This window comes from Spermophilus citellus, assembly GCF_964194105.1.
Source record: "Spermophilus citellus genome assembly, chromosome: 2".
In the NCBI taxonomy this organism is placed as follows: Eukaryota; Metazoa; Chordata; class Mammalia; order Rodentia; family Sciuridae; genus Spermophilus; species Spermophilus citellus.
This window is the reverse complement of record NC_138183.1, coordinates 193,320,260-193,338,685: the sequence shown is the minus strand read 5'-3', so window position 1 is coordinate 193,338,685 and position 18,426 is coordinate 193,320,260. Positions and strand designations below refer to the sequence as shown.

General features: G+C 33.6%; 1 protein-coding gene across 2 annotated transcripts in view; it reads right to left on the bottom strand.

The window, feature by feature from the left end:
* PGM2L1 (phosphoglucomutase 2 like 1) overlaps positions 1-18,426 on the bottom strand; it is a 77,640-nt gene that overhangs the window by 31,484 nt on the left and 27,730 nt on the right. The window contains exons 2-5 of one of the 2 annotated variants that reach the window (XM_081281633.1): positions 9,606-9,773; positions 7,500-7,606; positions 6,250-6,334; positions 198-281 (exon numbers count right to left, since the gene is read on the bottom strand). In XM_081281633.1, coding sequence (XP_081137759.1) covers positions 198-281; positions 6,250-6,334; positions 7,500-7,606; positions 9,606-9,773 — 444 coding nt within the window. The remainder of the gene's footprint in view (positions 1-197; positions 282-6,249; positions 6,335-7,499; positions 7,607-9,605; positions 9,774-18,426) is intronic. The other variant, XM_081281634.1, reaches the window with a different exon arrangement.

Sequence of the window (18,426 nt, the reverse complement as noted above, 5' to 3'; positions counted from 1 at the left end):
TGAGAATTGATAAGTTAACACAGAAATTGCTCCCAGTCAGTGAAACCCTTGAGGTTCTGGCAGACATTAAACAAACTTGCTCGGGAGAGATGCTCCCACATTCCAAGCTGCAAAAAAAAGGATTCTCTGTGTAAACCCTGAAAAGCTCATAGTGAGAAAACTATAAAATAAGTAAAGTTCAGGAGTCCAAGGTTTACCTTGTATCCATTGTCTTCCTTGCGGTTGTGAGATGCAGTAATCATCACACCAGCAACTGCTTTGAGCTCCTGGACTGCATATGGCTAAAAAATAATAACATTATATTTCCATTTTGTTTCATTTGTTGTGAGAAGAACTTTGATTAAATAACAGAAAAAGACATTATGGCTTAAATGACCTAAACCTTATCAACTCCATGTTGATTGGGTGGAGTCCATTTCTAAAATATGTGGCTCAATAATCATCCAATTGTTAGACTGAACAGCTTTCCCAGTCTTGTTTAACTTAGTCCTATAAGCATTTCTTATTCTTTTGTTTATTTGCCAATATTTAATGAACACCTACTATGTGTCAGACATTCCACCAAACTCTGTAGATGTGAAAAATAGAATCATAAAATATTGGAGTTGGAAGTAAATTTAGAAATCATCGAATCCATTACACTTTACATTGAGGGTTATCCAACATAATACAATCATTGGTAGAAGATTCAAAGGGAGAGCATAAGTTTCCTGCTTTCCAATTTAAAGATTTTTAAATATACTATGTGGCCTCTATGTCATATATATAAGGGTCAACTCACCATATTCTCTCCCACAGTTAATTCTTAGATTGTATTTCCCGTCTCAGTAGTAGCTATTATTTGTCACCTTCGGATAGTTCTCCTTCTGTTTCTACCATCATATCTGACTGCCCTCCTGGATCACAGTTGTGGGAGGGCAATGTTGAATACATGAGCCAGATCTGATCACAGCAATCTATTCCCTTGGTATGATTCAGAAACTGTTTCATCAACCAAACCTGATCAGAGTCTTTCTCCAAAATATTCTGGCTATAGTTAGTCAAGAGTGCTTTTCACTTAAGTCATGGTGATAAAAGGGTGTGAAATCTGGGATTGCTAAAAATACCTCCCCTACCAGCTAAAGCAAATCTATCTGCAATGAGAGAGAAAAGCCAACACAGTAGGATTGATGCTGACTGGAAATAACTACTCAGTGACAGAATCTTACAGAAATAGTCTATATTTCTAGATTCTCCCTGGCTTCTATTATTTTATTTTATTTTGGTATCAGGAATTGAACCCAGGGGTGCTTAACCACTGAGCCACATCCCCAGCCCTTTTTATTTTTTATTCTGAGACAGGGTCTCACTAAGTTGCTTAGTGCCTCACAAAGTTGCTGAGGCTGGCTCTGAATTTGCAATCCTCCTGCTTTAGCCTCCCAAACCACTGGGATTTCAGGTGTGTACCACAGTGCCCAGCTTCCATTATTCATCAAAAATACATATATACATATATATATGTAAACATATATTTATATATATACACACACATATATATGCACACACATATATGTATATTAGCAATTACTTTGATTCTTAAGCCACTAATTATATTTCTAACAAATCACTACAATATTTTATAGAAACATTTTCTATTGCTCAAATTTTTGGTAAAACTTGCTATAAAATCATCTGGACATTATATTTTAAATTTTAGAATATTTTAAAAATACAAATTAAATTTATTTAATGATTATATGCTTATTCCAGTTTCCATTTTTTATCAGTTTTAATGTATCAATTGTTATTCTAGGAAACTGGCCAATTCATTTAAGTTTGCACATTAATTTGTGTTATGTTGTTCAGAATGTTGTGTTTTTCTTAATTCCTATTTTATTTATTATGCTATCCTTTTAATTTTTAAATTTATGCCTTCTTTGTTTCTTGAGCACCCTTTCCAGGGTTTTATCTGTAATTCTATTCAGAGATCTAACTTTTTTTAAATTTTGTTTTTAGTTATAGATGGACACAATATGTTTATTTTGTTTGCTTATTTTTATGTGGTGCTGAGGATCGAACCCAGTGCCTCACATGTGAGAGGCAAGCGCTCTGCCACTGAGCCCCAGCTCCAGCCCCAGAGTTCTAACTTTTGCTTTTTAAGCAGCTGATATTTTCTTTATTTTTTATTTACTTGATTTTTTTCTCATACCTTTATTATTTCATACCTTTTACTTAATTTGGATTTATTTAGTTTTAGCACAAACATATTAAGTTAACTGCTTAGCTAATTATTTTCTAATCTTTTTCCCTAATATACTCATTAAAACTATAAATTTATCTTTACATGGGGCTTAGCTCTAGCCCAAAATTTTTGCTATTTATTGTTTTCATTATAGCTCAGTTTTAAATACAGGCAATCTTTGCTTTGCACAGTTCATAAACACAGATTTCTACTACCATATTGTTGTTAAATAGTACCAGTCTCCTAAAAACAGGTTCAAATTCAGATATCATGGTATATTAACCACTTAAGCACAAATGTGGTTGCTTACTCCTCAGTCCATAAATCACTATTTCCACCATGATCAACGACCAACCACATCACTCTTTTAAATCCTGTCAGTGTTAGTCACAAATAGCAAAGCATGTACCTATGTTGCCTCTTTATTTCCCAGTGATAAATCTACATGACAGTTATTTTCCAGTGATTAATCCACATGACAGTTTACCAAATTACATAACTAAAAATGGGTATTGGCCAAAGAAGATGAAAGTGCTGCAAAGAAACAAAAAATGACAATGGTAGAAGGGAAATTTGAGTTGAATAAATGGAATTATAAAAGAAACAGTCAGGAATGCTTACACTGCCACATTTAAAATGCAACCAAAGGATCTCACCATCCGCAGGTGAACATATAGAGGAAATGAGGAATGGGGTTGTGATTAAACAGAATGCAAAACATTTCAGAAGAAGTGATATAAGCAAAGCACTTTTAAGGCAAAATACATTAAAGGAACTCTCAGAGATATTTCACTACATAAAATAACAAAGGATAAAATGTTTGAAGCTGATCCAAACTTACAAAGATATATAATAATTTGCCAAGGCATACAAAAGATGCTCACTCATATTTAAAATTAATGACAGGCAGTAAGTAATATTTAAATATTCTTGGTAAGTTTTTTTTAAAAACAAAGTAATAAAACACTTTACTTCTCAACATCTCTATTGTTTTAAATTATAATATACTAACTATTATTTTTACCATTTTTTCCTTTCCTTAAATATTTTTTTAAAATATTTTTTTAGTTGTTGATGGACCTTTATTTTATTTATTTATATGTGGTGCTGAGAATTGAACCCAGTGCCTCACACATGCTAGGCAGGTACTTTTACCACTGAGCCACGACCCCAGCCCTCCTTAAATATTTTTAACCAAGAGTAAACTTTGGTGTTTTTAATGTTTTGTCCAGATATTTTAAAGGTCATAGAACAGCTGTAGCTGTTTATTGATTATTAAGATTACTTTGCATGCTTTTAGCTTGCACAGCTGCCTTTACAATTCTATAGCACCATTCAAAAGGACTGTCTGTACCTCTCATCTTCATTGTGGTATCTTCCTTAGCCATGAATTATTTATCAATGTGTTTTAAAATTTCTAAACATAGAGAATTTGGGAGGAGTTTTTTCTTCTAATTTTATTGTATTGGAGTCCAAGTATATAGCTCGTTTGCTTTTTTGGGTACTGAGGATTGAACCTAGGGGTACTTTACCACTGAGCTACGTCCCCAGTCCTTTTTATTTTTTTGTTTTTGAGACAGGGTCTCACTAAGTCATTGAGGTTGGACTCAAACTTGCAATACTCCTGCCTTAGCCTCTGGAGTCACTGGGATTACAGGTGTGTGCCACAGTACCTGATAAGCAGTTCTCTGGCATTTGTTGAGACTTCTTTTGTGACTCTGCTAAATAATAATGTACATTCTACCATCATGGAATGCAGAGTTTTTACACACACACACACACACACACACACACACACACACACACCAAACCTGTTAACATTGTGCTCAAAGATACCTATCCGCCTGATTAATTAATTTCTGAAAGAAGGGTATTGAAATTTCCCACTATGACTGTGACTTCTCAATTCTTGATCAAATTCTTTGTGGTTCAACAAATGATTGATGAAATGAAAATAAACTCAGAGTAAAATTTGTTTTCCTACTACAGAACCCTAAAGAGAGAAATAGAAGAGGATCTTAGAAGATGGAAAAATATACCCTGTTCATGGATAGGCAGAACTAACATCATCAAAATGGCGATATTACCAAAAGTTCTCTATAGGTTTAATGCAATGCCAATCAAAATCCCAATGGCATTTCTTGTAGAAATAGATAAAGCAATCATGAAATTCATATGTAAAAATAAAAGACCCAGAATAGCAAAAACAATTCTAAGCAGGAAGTGTGAATCAGGTGGTATAGCAATACCAGATTTCAAACTATATTACAGAGCAATAGTAACAAAAACAGCATGGTACTGGTACCAAAACAGGCGGGTGGACCAATGGTACAGAATAGAGGACACAGAGACTAATCCACAAAGCTACAACTATCTTATATTTGATAAAGGAGCTAAAAGCATGCAATGGAGGAAGGATAGCATCTTCAACAAATGGTGTTGGGAAAACTGGAAATCCATATGCAACAAAATGAAACTGAATCCCCTCCTCTCACCATGCACAAAAGTCAACTCAAAGTGGATCAAGGAGCTAGATATCAAATCAGAGACTCTGCGTCTGATAGAAGAAAAAGTTGGCTCCGATCTACATATTGTGGGGTCGGGCTCCAAATTCCTTAATAGGACACCCATAGCACAAGAGTTAATAACAAGAATCAACAAATGGGATTTTCTTAAACTGAAAAGTTTTTTCTCAGCAAGAGAAACAATAAGAGAGGTTAATAGGGAGCCTACATCATGGGAACAAATTTTTACTCCTCACACTTCAGATACAGCCCTAATATCCAGAGTATATAAAGAACTCAAAAAATTAGACAATAAGAAAACAAATAACCCAATCAACAAATGGGCCAAGGACATGAACAAACACTTTACAGAGGAGGATATACAATCAATCAACAAGTACATGAAAAAATGCTCACCATCTCTAGCAGTCAGAGAAATGCAAATCAAAACCACCCTAAGATACCATCTCACCCCAGTAAGATTGGCAGCCATTACGAAGTCAAACAACGAGTGCTGGCGAGGATGTGGGGAAAAGGGTACTCTTGTACATTGCTGGTGGGACTGCAAACGGGTGCAGCCAATTTGGAAAGCAGTATGGAGATTCCTGGGAAAGCTGGGAATGGAACCACCATTTGACCCAGCTATTGCCCTTCTCAGACCATTCCCTGAAGACCTTAAAAGAGCGCACTACAGGGATACTGCCACATCGATGTTCATAGCAGCACAATTCACAATTGCTAAACTGTGGAATCAACCCGGATGCCCTTCAATAGATGAATGGATAAAAAAAAATGTGGCATTTATACACCATGGAGTATTACGCAGCACTAAAAAATGACAAAATCATGGAATTTGCAGGGAAATGGATGGCACTAGAGCAGATTATGCCAAGTAAAGCTAGCCAATCCCTAAAAAACAAATACCAAATATCTTCTTTGATATAATGAGAGCAACTATGAACAGAGCAGGGAGGAAGAGCAGGAAGAAAAGATTAACATTAAACAGAGACATGAGGTGGGAGGGAAAGGGAGAAAAAAGGGAAATTGCATGGGAATGGAGGGAGACCCTCATTGTTATACAAAATTACATATAAGAGGTTGTGAGGGGAACGGGATAATAAACATGGAGGGAAATGAACTACAGTAGATGGGGTAGAGAGAGAAGATGGGAGGGGAGGGGGGGGATAGTAGAGGATAGGAAAAGTATCAGAATACAACGGTCACTAATATGGCAGTATGTAAAAATGTGGATGTGTAACCGATGTGATTCTGCAATCTGTATTTGGGGTAAAAATGGGAGTTCATAACCCACTTGATTCTAATGTATGAAATATGATATGTCAAGAGCTTTGTAATGTTGTGAACAACCAATTAATAAAAAGAAAAAAAATTTGTTTTCCTTCCTTTGGTTTCTCATATCACTCAATACAAAACCTTATTTATGACAAAGATTTGAATCCTAGTTGATTTAAAAAATATTTTCAAGGGCAGCAAACTGAATGATCACTAACACAACATACTTACTACAAAAGGTGTAGGAACATATCTTGAAAAAAGGTACACAGGAACATCTTTAGCCAGCAAGACTGCAGCAGTGAGTTTAGCAAGCCTAAAAATAAGAGAGATCTCACTTAGTCTTTAGTTTACCACTTTTTATTATTTTTTTTTAATTTTATTGGTACCAGGGATCCAACCTAGGGGCATTTAATCATTAAGCCACATCCCCAGCCCTTTTTGTATTTTATTTAGAAACATGGTCTTGATAAATTGCTTAGGGCCTCACTAAGTTGCTGAGGCTGGCTTTGAACTCATAATCCTCCTGCCTCAGCTTCCCAAACTGCTGGGATTATAGGCTTGTGCCACAACACCCAGCTTAGTTACACCACTTTTTAAAAATCAAACTTTAACATAAATAAATGTTCCATATTCCAATTATTCTGAATATATGGTATCTTAATATAAACCAGATTTTATCATCACTGATTATTTAAGCATGTGCTCCAACTTAAAAATGTTAAATAAGTTTTTTTTTTTTTTTTTTTAAAGAAGCTTTGGGCTATGGATACAGCTCAGTGATAGAGAGCCTTCTTAGCTAAGCTTTGCAAGGCCTGGCTTTGTTCCTCGCCAGCACCACACAAAAAGAAAAACAAAACCAACAAAAAATAAGCAAAAAAAAAAACCCCAAAAAACAAAAAATACCAAAAAAAAAAAAAAAACCAAAAAAGCCCCCTAAACTAAAAGGAACTTAATAATTAACAGAACTGACATTACAATTCTTCTTTTGCTCTCAAATCATCTTTTGATGAGTATTTTACTAAGAAATATAACCTGTAACAGGAATGTAACAAAGTAATAGGAATGGAGGAAAGTGAAATAAAACAAATCCAAAATGTATAATTACCCCTGAAAAGAAAATATCACATCATAATTATCTATTATGAAAAAAACTCTAAAAATAACCAAATAAGATTTTAATGTAAGAATACAAGCTACATAATCATTCCTACCCAGTGCCATCACCAATGTTAATTTATAAGCTACAATATTATTCTCAATGTGACCTTTAAGTATTTGAACATTTTACTTCTTTCTGTAAAATTAAACCTTATCTTTGAAATACTTTTATTTCTCTTTCAGCTCTAAAATAAACATTGTCATGTGTTCACACTTCTGTTTGACAGTCTCCTGCTTCAGAAATCCTACTATCGGAAAAAAAAGAAAATTCTTGTTTTAGTCCACTTCAACTTAATCTTTGAAACAAATTAACACTGTACCTCTGGCTGCTGCAGCTGCTAGTTACTTGACCCCGAGTGTCATACCCAACAACAAAGCCTCTCTGCTTGAAGTCTGAGAAACATCTCTCAAGGTATTTGTACATCCCCTGAAGCAAATAAATACAAAAGATCAGTTCCTGCTGAATGCTTGCTTGTGTATTATAAGACTTAAAATCTCTTTATGTTTGGTGTGCATCTTACTGGCTTCTGCCCTTATGCTCATGTTTACTAATGAGGACACAATATTGTTCAATCCACAAATGTGAGTTGACAAACATTTTGTGGATTTTTAGACACATTTAATACGATACAAATATCAATTTAGTAACCATAAAATCCATAAAACAGGAGGGGAAAAAAGATGAAAGCTATGAGTCAATGGGCTAAAATATATTGTTGAAGAGCCAAAAGAATTCGTTTCTTGCTTCAAGGCTCTAGAAAACAGAATTTTAACCATTTAGGCCCTTGCTAAATCATGCCATTGAAGCTAACCAAAAGATCTGACCTATTTATGACACAAATATTTTTAATTAGCCACACAGTTCTTCACTGACACATTTTTTAAGATGGCTGATACCACTTATAATTTTTTGGTTTTAAAATTTTACAGGAAAAGAAGTCAGACTAGAAAAATCTGCAATCAAGGGTGACAAAAAAATGAAATATTTCACATTGAAACTATAGCAATGATAAAATAAAACCATTTATCTTAGAAATGATTTGCTAACTTTAATAAACATTTCATCTCTAAAAATAACACTTATATCCTTACAGTTCTTTAGAATTACACACAAACACATATCTACACAAGGATAGAAAATTTAATCATTATAACAACCCTGAAAAGAAATGCAAATACCATTTTTGTCTGTCTTAAAATTTCTTTTAAAAAAGAAGAAACAGAATAAGTCTGAAGCTCCATGTAATCACTTGTCCAAGGCCCGTCATTCAATTAAAATTTAAGTTATTAAAGTTTATTGAAGACCTATGATAAAGCCCCAGTGACTTCCAGTACATGGGTTTTTCAAGTACACTTATTTCTTCCAACTACTCCCTATGAGTGACTGGGTGATAGAGACAGATTAATAGAGCCCAAATGGGCTAGTTTCACCAATTTCTTTCTAATGATGACACTATCCTAAACCTTATAGACCCTCATATTATTATCTACTATGAGAATCCATTTTATCTTATTCCCTCACATGCAAAGTATGAAAAGGGTTAGGCCTTATGAACCAGATCTCATTTGGCCTGGTTTATGAGGAAACTCAATATATACATAAAAAAAGACTGAACTATAAGCATTTCTGGTGAGGACAAGAAAGGATATGAAGAAGGGGAAGGTAGGGAAGGTGACAAGTATCCTACCCAGTGCTAACCTGTCTTCCCTTCTTCAACATCCCCTGCATATAAGCCATTGGCTTTAGAACGAGGATAAAGATGATTTCCTGTTTGGCAGTATTGACTAGAATAATGTCCACTGAGGTATTCTATAGCCTGGAACTATTTTTACTATATGCTAAATGCATTACTGGCCTCAAAGGCGTGGTTCCTTCAAACAGTGAGGATAATTTACTGGGAAGAGAAGCAATTTGTTTCTAAAATAAGTTTCATAAAAATGGAGAGAAATAAAAACAAATTATATTTTGTTATAAAAGAACTCTCAAATGGCTTTGGAAAACCATATTTAAGTAGAACATTTTCAAGTAAATTTTCCATACTCTGGTTAACCTTTATGAATACCAGATGCCAAAATGAGTAATTATCTTCTTTCTAAGTTTGCTTGTTTATGTTATCTGGACATGTCAATTTATCCATTTCTTGGTTTCAAATGCAAAGTTAACTCTGGCAAGAAATGACAATGGCTACCAAAATAACTCTTAATCAGAAACTTAGTCTGTGATCTTTAAGATACAAAAATTACTTCTAAGATAAATCTCAGGCAAGAACAAAGGTCAGAATTTGGTCTATACTCTTTACTTACAGGAGAATACCTTCCCAGACAAAAGGCTCCTCCTCACTGGCTTTTTTTTTTTAAAGAAAGACATTACCTAATTTATAAAGCTGAATGACAGAGTAAGAAAAAGTATAATTCATAATACTTACCTGTGTTGATTGTATTACTGTAAGGTCATTAATATAGCAAAATCCTGCCCCCATAGCAGAACGAAGTCCTGCAGTCCCAAAAGTCATTCGGCAGCAAAGACGATCTCGCAACTCCTTATTCATCCCATTCCGTAAAAGATTTTCAATCTGCTCTTTTGTTTTAGGATTCTACAAAAGAAGTTAAAGCTAAATCAGGATTAGAGTCCTAACATCAAAGTCTTCTAAGGGTCCAATATGCATATATCACAAGGTTTTACATTTACTACAAATTCCATAGTGCTACTTATTAAATTAGTATATAACATAAACACAATACCTGGCATTTATTGAGTCCCACAAGGACAGGGCCCATTAAAGGTAATTTACATGCTTCTGATTTTTAGAACATTCTTAAATAACATACTCAAGAATGTTCTTCTAAACAATTTGATAAACTTAAGAGCCAAGGATCCAAAATAAACTTGTCAAAAATGACATCATTTAGAATCTATATTAAGTTGTTGTTTTTTTTTTTTTTTTTTTTTTTTTTTGTACCAGAGATTGAACTCAGGAGCACTCAACCACTGAGCCACATCTCCAGCCCTATTTTGTATTTTATTTAGAGACAGGGTCTCACTGAGTTGCTTAGCACCTCACTTTTGCTGAAGTTGGCTTTGAACTCATGAGTTTTCTATCTCAGAGATTATGGGTGTGAGCCACTGCGCCTGACTAGAATCTTTAATAAATTTTAAAAGAAATATGACTGCTACTGAATAACACCATCAAAACATGCCTACCAATCACCTTACCTAAACCTCTGCAAATCCAAATAACTGGATAAACCTTACTACTCTTTAGAATCATAGAAAACCTTTAAATTTATGTATAGCTGAACATAGAAAGGTCTTAGATATCAAACATATTATGTTGAATTTTCAAAATAGGTTGAGAGGCAGGGCAAGGCCGACATCCATATTTTAGGATTCTGTATTTCACTGGCATGTACTTCTTCAACTTGTTTTCATAAATCTTAAGGATATCTATGACTGAAAACAGTGCTTTACCAAAAAGTTGCAGATTTGGGGCTGGAGGTATAAGTTCAGTGGGTAAAGCGTGTGGTTTGCATGTACAAGGCCCTTCATTCACTTTTGAGATTAAAAATATAAATTAAACAGTAGCATATTTTAAATAGAAATGAAATTATAATATAAAATAAAACTTAAATGGAAATTTCTAATATTTTCTTTTTGGAGAGTCAATTTACCAAGAAAATAAGGTAAAATACAACTTCACTTTCAGGTTAGTATGAATTGAGTCTGTACTATTTATCTCTTCTATATCTATAGACTATAATGAATATTCAGAATTAGAATCCAAGGCAGCTAAAAGGTGCTATTAGAGTATATTTATACTTACAAAGATAAAATATATCAATATATAATTTAAACAATATAGTTTTCTGTTTATGTGGAAATTAAAGTAAACAGAGTACATGGTCAAACTAACAACAAAACCGTGAAAATTCTGGTTAACTGAAAATTTAATCTAGTTAAAATTGATAGATGTTGAAAATATATATAATATATACATATATATGTATATATATATACATATATATATACTTACACTCAAGAAGTTTCCATTTTAAATGGCACAAACTAAAACTACACCAATTACATAAAAAGATGCATAGCTCTTAAAAGAAAAATCTAAACAATAACAATATCTGAGTTACTAGCATATAATTCCAAAGTCTAAGATATCACCAGATTTGATAAAGACATCAAAGAGATTCAGAGAAGGTCAACACTTAAAGATTGGCACAAGAACAGCAAAAATTGAATGGATTTTTCACACATAGGAGATCTACGGCATTATGATACAGTCAGTGAGACTGCAAATCGGGATGATCTTTTTGGAGTGATTTTAAAGCAAAGCATTAAATTTTAAACTGCACATGCTTATTGGCTCACAGATTTTTCTGACCATGGCAATATCTTCATACAAACAAAAATATTTAAACAAGAATATTCACTGGGCTGGGGACGTGGCTCAGGCGGTAGCGCACTCGCCTGGCATGCGTGCGGCCCGGGTTCGATCCTCAGCACCACATACCAACAAAGATGTTGTGTCCGCCGAGAACTAAAAATAAATATTGAAATTCTCTCTCACTTTAAAAAAAAAAAAGAATCACCCGGGGGAACTTAAAAAAAAAAAAAAGAATATTCACTGCAGCATTCCTACTAGTAGTATCATTATTCCACTACATAGACAAAATTTACACAAGGAGCCCAGTAGTACTGAGCTAGTCCTAGAGATTTACTCAGGATTTGAACCTACACCAGTCTGGACTATATTAAGAACTGTATTATCTCACTAAAACAAAATAACTACATTGAGCAGGTTAATAATGCTTCTCATAATAATTTAACTTCAGCTACAAAGCAAAATAATATTTTTGTTATAGCTATAAAATATAAAAGAGATACACCACAAATGCTATGAACTTACTGAATTTCCTAATGTTTAACTGAACAGCTACTAGGGTAGGGCCTGAAAATTCCATTTTCTACTACAAACCTCACAATGAAATTCCTGATTCTTACAAGGTTTGTAGGGTTGAGAAAATAAAAACAGATAAAGAATCATGATGCATTAAGCATAATTAGTAAACTTGTATGATAAGATGAGATAAATAATTATGATAGCCATTTAAAATCTACTTTAAATTCAGATTTCTCCACTATTTAACAGCCAGATATCAAATTACAAACTTTAAAAAATATAACTTAAAAAAACTATCTATGTAGCCACACTATCTTATATTTTTCCATTCAGGTAATACATTGCATTTGTATTTTGTTGCTAAAATCTTAAGATTTAATGAACTATAAGCAAATTATTATTATTTTGGGGGGGATTGGGTACCAGGGATTGAACTCAGGAGCACTCAACCACTGAGCCACATTTCCAACCCTATTTTGAATTTTATTTTGAGATAGAGTCCCACTGAGTTACTTGCTTTTGCTGAGGCTGGCTTTGAACTCGAGATCCTCCTGCCTCCCAAGCTGCTGGGATTACAGGCGTGCACCACTATACCTGGTTTAAGCAAATTATTTTCGAATGCAATTTCCATGCAGAATTCAGATACAGTAAATGAAAAGGAAAGCAGAAGAATTTGTAGAATAAGAGGTATGTGTATATTTATATACCATCCAGAAATATTCATTTTTTTTAGCAAAAAAGGGCTAAAAATAATGATCCTCTGACTATAGCTATGGGTTGTTTGAGTATTTTATGTACATATTACTTAATTTTTATGGTCAAGCCAGTTAAGTATTCATGATGGCTAATAAAAACAACTACTTGTATGTCTATGTGAATACTTTTCATCTCACAAACTGCCTTTCTTTTCCTACTTACAGAAAGCTATTAATATGATCTGAATTTATAAAACATACTAAAGTTTTCTCAAATATAAATTATTGTTTGCTTTTTAAATGTGCTTTCTTATTCACAATTTATTCTGTACCTAAGGACAAGAGAAACCAGTCAGGAAAAAAAAGAATAATAAAATTAGTCAGCTGGCACCAATTATTTAAAAAGTACCCCTAAAACTGTACGTAGTAGCTATTAAATTAACATATTTCAGAATGTACCTATTGACCCATTACATAAAATGAAAATTATTTAGATGTAAATACGTTCAATCTGAACTAAATTTACTCTTATCTGGCATCTTAGATTCCTAATAATTTTAGTAGCCCCCAAAAGGAATCCTGGAGAAAATCCAGAGAGATTTTAGTGACCCCTAGCATTTTCTGTACTAGCATTTTCTATATTTCATTCATAATGAATAAAATAATTGTTTAGTATGAAATCAGTAAGTTGAAGAATATAGAATTAAGTTTGTGCATTATTTTCAAATTTTACCTGTATACCAAAAAATGTAGAACCTTTAAGTTCTAATCCTATGGCTTGCTGTAACTTTATATGGCTGAAATGAAGAAAAGAAAGTGTCCTCTTACATAATACTCATGGAGGTTTTTCCCATATTGTAGAACCATAAGGCCCAATTCAAAGAAAATATGTAAGAAATTATTTTTAAAATGTTAAACATATAGAAGGGTTTCTTTTTAACAAATATATCTTTTTATAGACGTTCATAGATGTGAAGAAAGCTACATGTCAGACCAAAATCACACCAACTCTTCCTGCCATCAAATCAAAGTATCAGCATTCACTTAAGGATCATTTTGGACTCATCAAAGCTTTCTGAACCTATTGTGTTAATAACTAGGGACTCCTGCATTATTTATACACAATAAATACAAACATATATAAAAGTGTGTAAAAAAAAAACGATCAAGTTTGCCAATGAGGAATTTACCTTTTTTCTATTTTATAAACCTAATAGTTTTATACTTCCTATACAACTTGAATCTATTTTATTAATATTCTAGTACTAGATCCAACAGCTTAGAAACAATCTAAACCATGACCTTCATTATTTAGAAGACTGGAACAGATCTAAAAGAACATGATATATATTAACAACCCCAAATCCTAATATTGTTATTCATGCAAGGCAGCAAATATACAAAATTGACTCTTTAGTCACTCGAATACATCTAAAGTTATAAAACTACAGATAATATTCTAAAATATCACTGTTAAAGACTTGTGCCTAAATAACAAATATTAATTTAATATAACTTTAGAGGAAAAAAATGTAAAGTTTCTTTTTAAACAGAAGTTAAAATAGGAAACTGCAATCTGAAAAGCTGAAGGGTGAACACAGCTTGACATTTACTTCTGAGCATCAGCCAGCTTGACGATCCATTTCCAGAGTTCTGGAGTAGGGCAGGTTTTCCAAATCAGATGCTTCCTTATTAAGTCCAAAATATAGTCATGCTAAACCAATCAATGTTTTTCATTTAAAGGATTTTTGTATAATTTTAAATTTAATTTCCATATTTTTAAAATTTGGTAGAAATTAACATGAATTGGCTTAGATTAAAAAAAACTTGAATGACTACTTTTCATACAAATGATATTTACTTGAATAATCAACAAATACAAAAATCAACCAAGGAAATGAAGATGTTAACTATCTCCAAAACAGAAAATAAGCCTTGAAATATAGCATACTGTTAGCACTTACGCATAATATTGGATATGCCAAGATTAATGTGAGAGATAAAAATTATAATGTTTATTATTTTAAAAGTTAAGCTACCTAAACATAGTCCTCAGTAACTTGCTAAGTTGAACTTTGAAATCCTCTGGCCTCAGCCTCCCAAGCCACTCTGTGTGTGTCACCATGCCCAGTACTAAAGAGTCTTAAAAAACAAACAAAATAAAACCACCTTGTTTGGGGCCAGGGTTGTGGCTCAATGACAGAGCGCTTGTGTAGCATGTATGAGACACCAGGTTTGATCCTTAGCACCGCAATCAAAAATAAGCACAAAAAATAAAGGCATGTTGTCCATCTACAACCACAAAATTTTTTTTAAACTACACTTTTTTTTCTACCAAAGCACATACATTGAGCTGAATTTTACTATTCAAAAATACTTACCTCTGTTAAGTTTCAACAATAAAAATATTTTTCAATAAAAAGTATTTCTCATATAAGGTAGTCAACATAAAATAGTTCAAATGTTCATAATCTTGCTTAGATATTCCGACATATCATTCTTTTCTTAACAAATGAAGAATCCAATTATTGCTCAGCAGCACAGTGGATAATTATAGGGTAATGGAAAGATGACTGAACTATGATTCTGATTGCAAGTCTGCAATTGGTTAGTTAGATAATCCTGAACCAATCATTTGATCTCCCCTTGATCTTTAGGTTCCAAGCAGATATGTTGAATTTGGTATCTTTTCAAATTCTCCAGGTTTTATCAGTAAGTGATCATGTAAACTACTAAGAACACCAAATTCAAGGGCTCTATTCAGTAGCATGTATTACTAGTTTTAGGACCATGAATAGGTAATTTCATTATAGTATCTTTACTTCTAAAAATAGGCATAATGTTCTAACCTTCCTGGGTACATGGCTAGGATAATATTTTTTGGAGCTACATAAGACATGTGACAGAGGTATGGCCAGCAGATGAGAGAAAAAAGAGATGTGCATCATTTCCAAGACTAACCCATAAAACCTCCCCTGCCTATCCTCTTTTTCCCATTCACTTAGTAACCAAGTACCAAGAGGAGTTTGTAGTAAAAGGATATAATAAAGGACTTCGTGGAGCAAAATGCCCTCTTTTTTACTTCCTATCTCATGGGCCAGTGTTGCACTGTAATGTGAACAAGAAATAAACTTCCATTGTTTAACCCAATGAAATTCTGAAGCATTTGTTACCATGGTTAGCCTGTACTACTTAATACTTAGTATACAGTTTTTAGTATACAGAAAGAACTACTCACATAACCCTCAAAACTTTTTATAAAAGTGGTTGGTTGAAAGAAATGGCTCCACTCTCCAGGTCTGTATTTTCAGCTCATGCTGTGTCCTGGTTCGGCTCTTACCACAATGTTCTTAGCCTCTTTACAGCCTAAGACTTGGAAGGTTTGAGTTCTTCTTTCAAATAAGCCTCCCTGAGGCTCATCAGTACAATTTAGGGGTTTACATTTAATCTTAAAAGATCCCCTCCTAGTTTTCAGTTTCTCTATATACCTTTAAAAAAGAAAGATTCTTTCCAATTCTAACATTTTGATTGTCAGACCCAAGACTCACTTTGGAATCTAGTCAAGAACTCAATCTCTTTGTCAGCATTTGACTTTTTTCCTAATGAACCTTATGCTCTGAAAAATTATTTGTCCTAGCCAAGGACTACACCTCAGTTTGCCTTATAGCTAGGTGTAACTACATAACTAAGTTCTGGCCAATAGCATGAGAAATGGAAATATGTTCCACTTTTAGGTCTTGCCTGAAAAGTATTAAATGTGTCCTTTTCTAAGTCTTATCCCTCCTCAATGGGCTGAGTTATATGAAAGCTGGAGTAGTTACTCAGGGGCAGTCATATATTGAGGATGAGACAACCACCCCACCAGCCCCCTACTACCCCTCTCTCCTTTGAATGTTGTGAGAGACAGTATCTTCTCTTGCCTTCAAGACACTATATTTTACAGTCTTTGAGCTCAGACTGTTCCCTAAGCAATATAGTAGGTAATGTTTGTGACTAGTGTGAAATAAAGACTGTCTTCTGACAATCTTGTCTGAATGAATCTTTTTCCATACAGAGTTCTATCCTCTATCAGTTCTCCTTCTCCTTCTTATCCTCAACCATTCTTTCCCCCCATCCATACATTAAATCAACATTCATCAAAGTCCTTTTTTTGCAAGCATTTGAGGAAAATGATTATATGTTCTTGGTATTCTATATTTTTCCTATAATCCAAGTACAGTGCTACCAAAATAAGTTTCAGAAAAAAAGTCAAGATAGTGAGAATTCCCTTAAAACCAGTAATCAATTACTCACATAATGGGAGTATCTTCAGTTGACAGGGTTCCTAAAATCTTTTTAAAATTTTTTATTTATTTATTTATTTTTAGGTGATGCTGAGGGTCAAACTCTGTGCCTTACACATGTGAGGCAAGCTACAACCCCAGCCCTCCTAAATGTCTTTTTAATCTGTTCTCCACAGTTCCTTGTATATAGAAGATGCTTAATATGTGTCCACTGGTTATGATTCATAATAGTGGCAAAATAGCCATGTTCTTTTAGAAAAAGTAAATATTAGAGAAAAAAACTATTTTAAGAACTTCCAATAGAAATGAATTTCCTAAACAAGGGTATAACTTTTTTTTTTTTTTAAAGAGAGAGTGGGGGGGGAGAGATAGAGAGAGAAAATTTTTTTAATATTTATTTTTTTAGTTTTTCGGCAGACACAACATCTTTGTACGTGGTGCTGAGGATCGAACCCAGGCCGCACGCATGCCAGGCGAGCGCACTACGGCTTGAGCCACATCCCCAGCCCAAGGGGTATAACTTTTAAGATAAAAGACCTAACGACAAATAATTTTAAGTTTTCCTTCAGAATTAAATATATGCTTATGAAAAACACTCAAATATACATGTATATAGAGCATTTACTCCCCCCACCCCACTGGGGTTTGAACCAAGGGACTGGTTCTAATACTGAGCTATACATTTAGCCCTTTAATTTTTTTAATATTTATTTTTTAGTTTTAGGTGGACATATATCTATCTTTATTTTATTTTTATGTGGTGCTGAGGATCAAATCCAGTGCCTCATGCATGCCAGGCGAGCACTCTAACATTAAGCAGCAACCCTAGCCCCTATTTTTTTTTTTAATCTTGGGACAGGGTCTCACTAAGTTGTAGAATCTGACCTCAAACTTGCAATTTTGCCTCAGTCACCCAAGCAGCCACTGCACCCACCTCTAGTGAAATTTTAAATATATAACACTTGACTCATAATTCCATTTCTAGGAATTGATTCCATAGAGATATTTAAACATGTATCTGAAGATTGTACACTAGAAACAGTACTTACATTGTAATAACTGAAAGTGAGAAAAGGAAAAAAGGAACATAAATGTTCATCAGTAAGACTTGTTAGTTTGGAATGAAACACACACACACACACACACACACACACACACACGGGAAAAAAGCAAAGGGCAGTACACTGTCAGAATCATATTCTACTATTTATACTATTTATAGTAGCAGCATATTAAAAAGTTCTAACACAAGCATATGGGTCACTGACTTACTATGTATGGTTCAAAGTGGTGAATTTTGGAGGTTTTTTTTTTTCAGAATTAGAATCTCTCACAGAATCTCAACACTTATACTATATT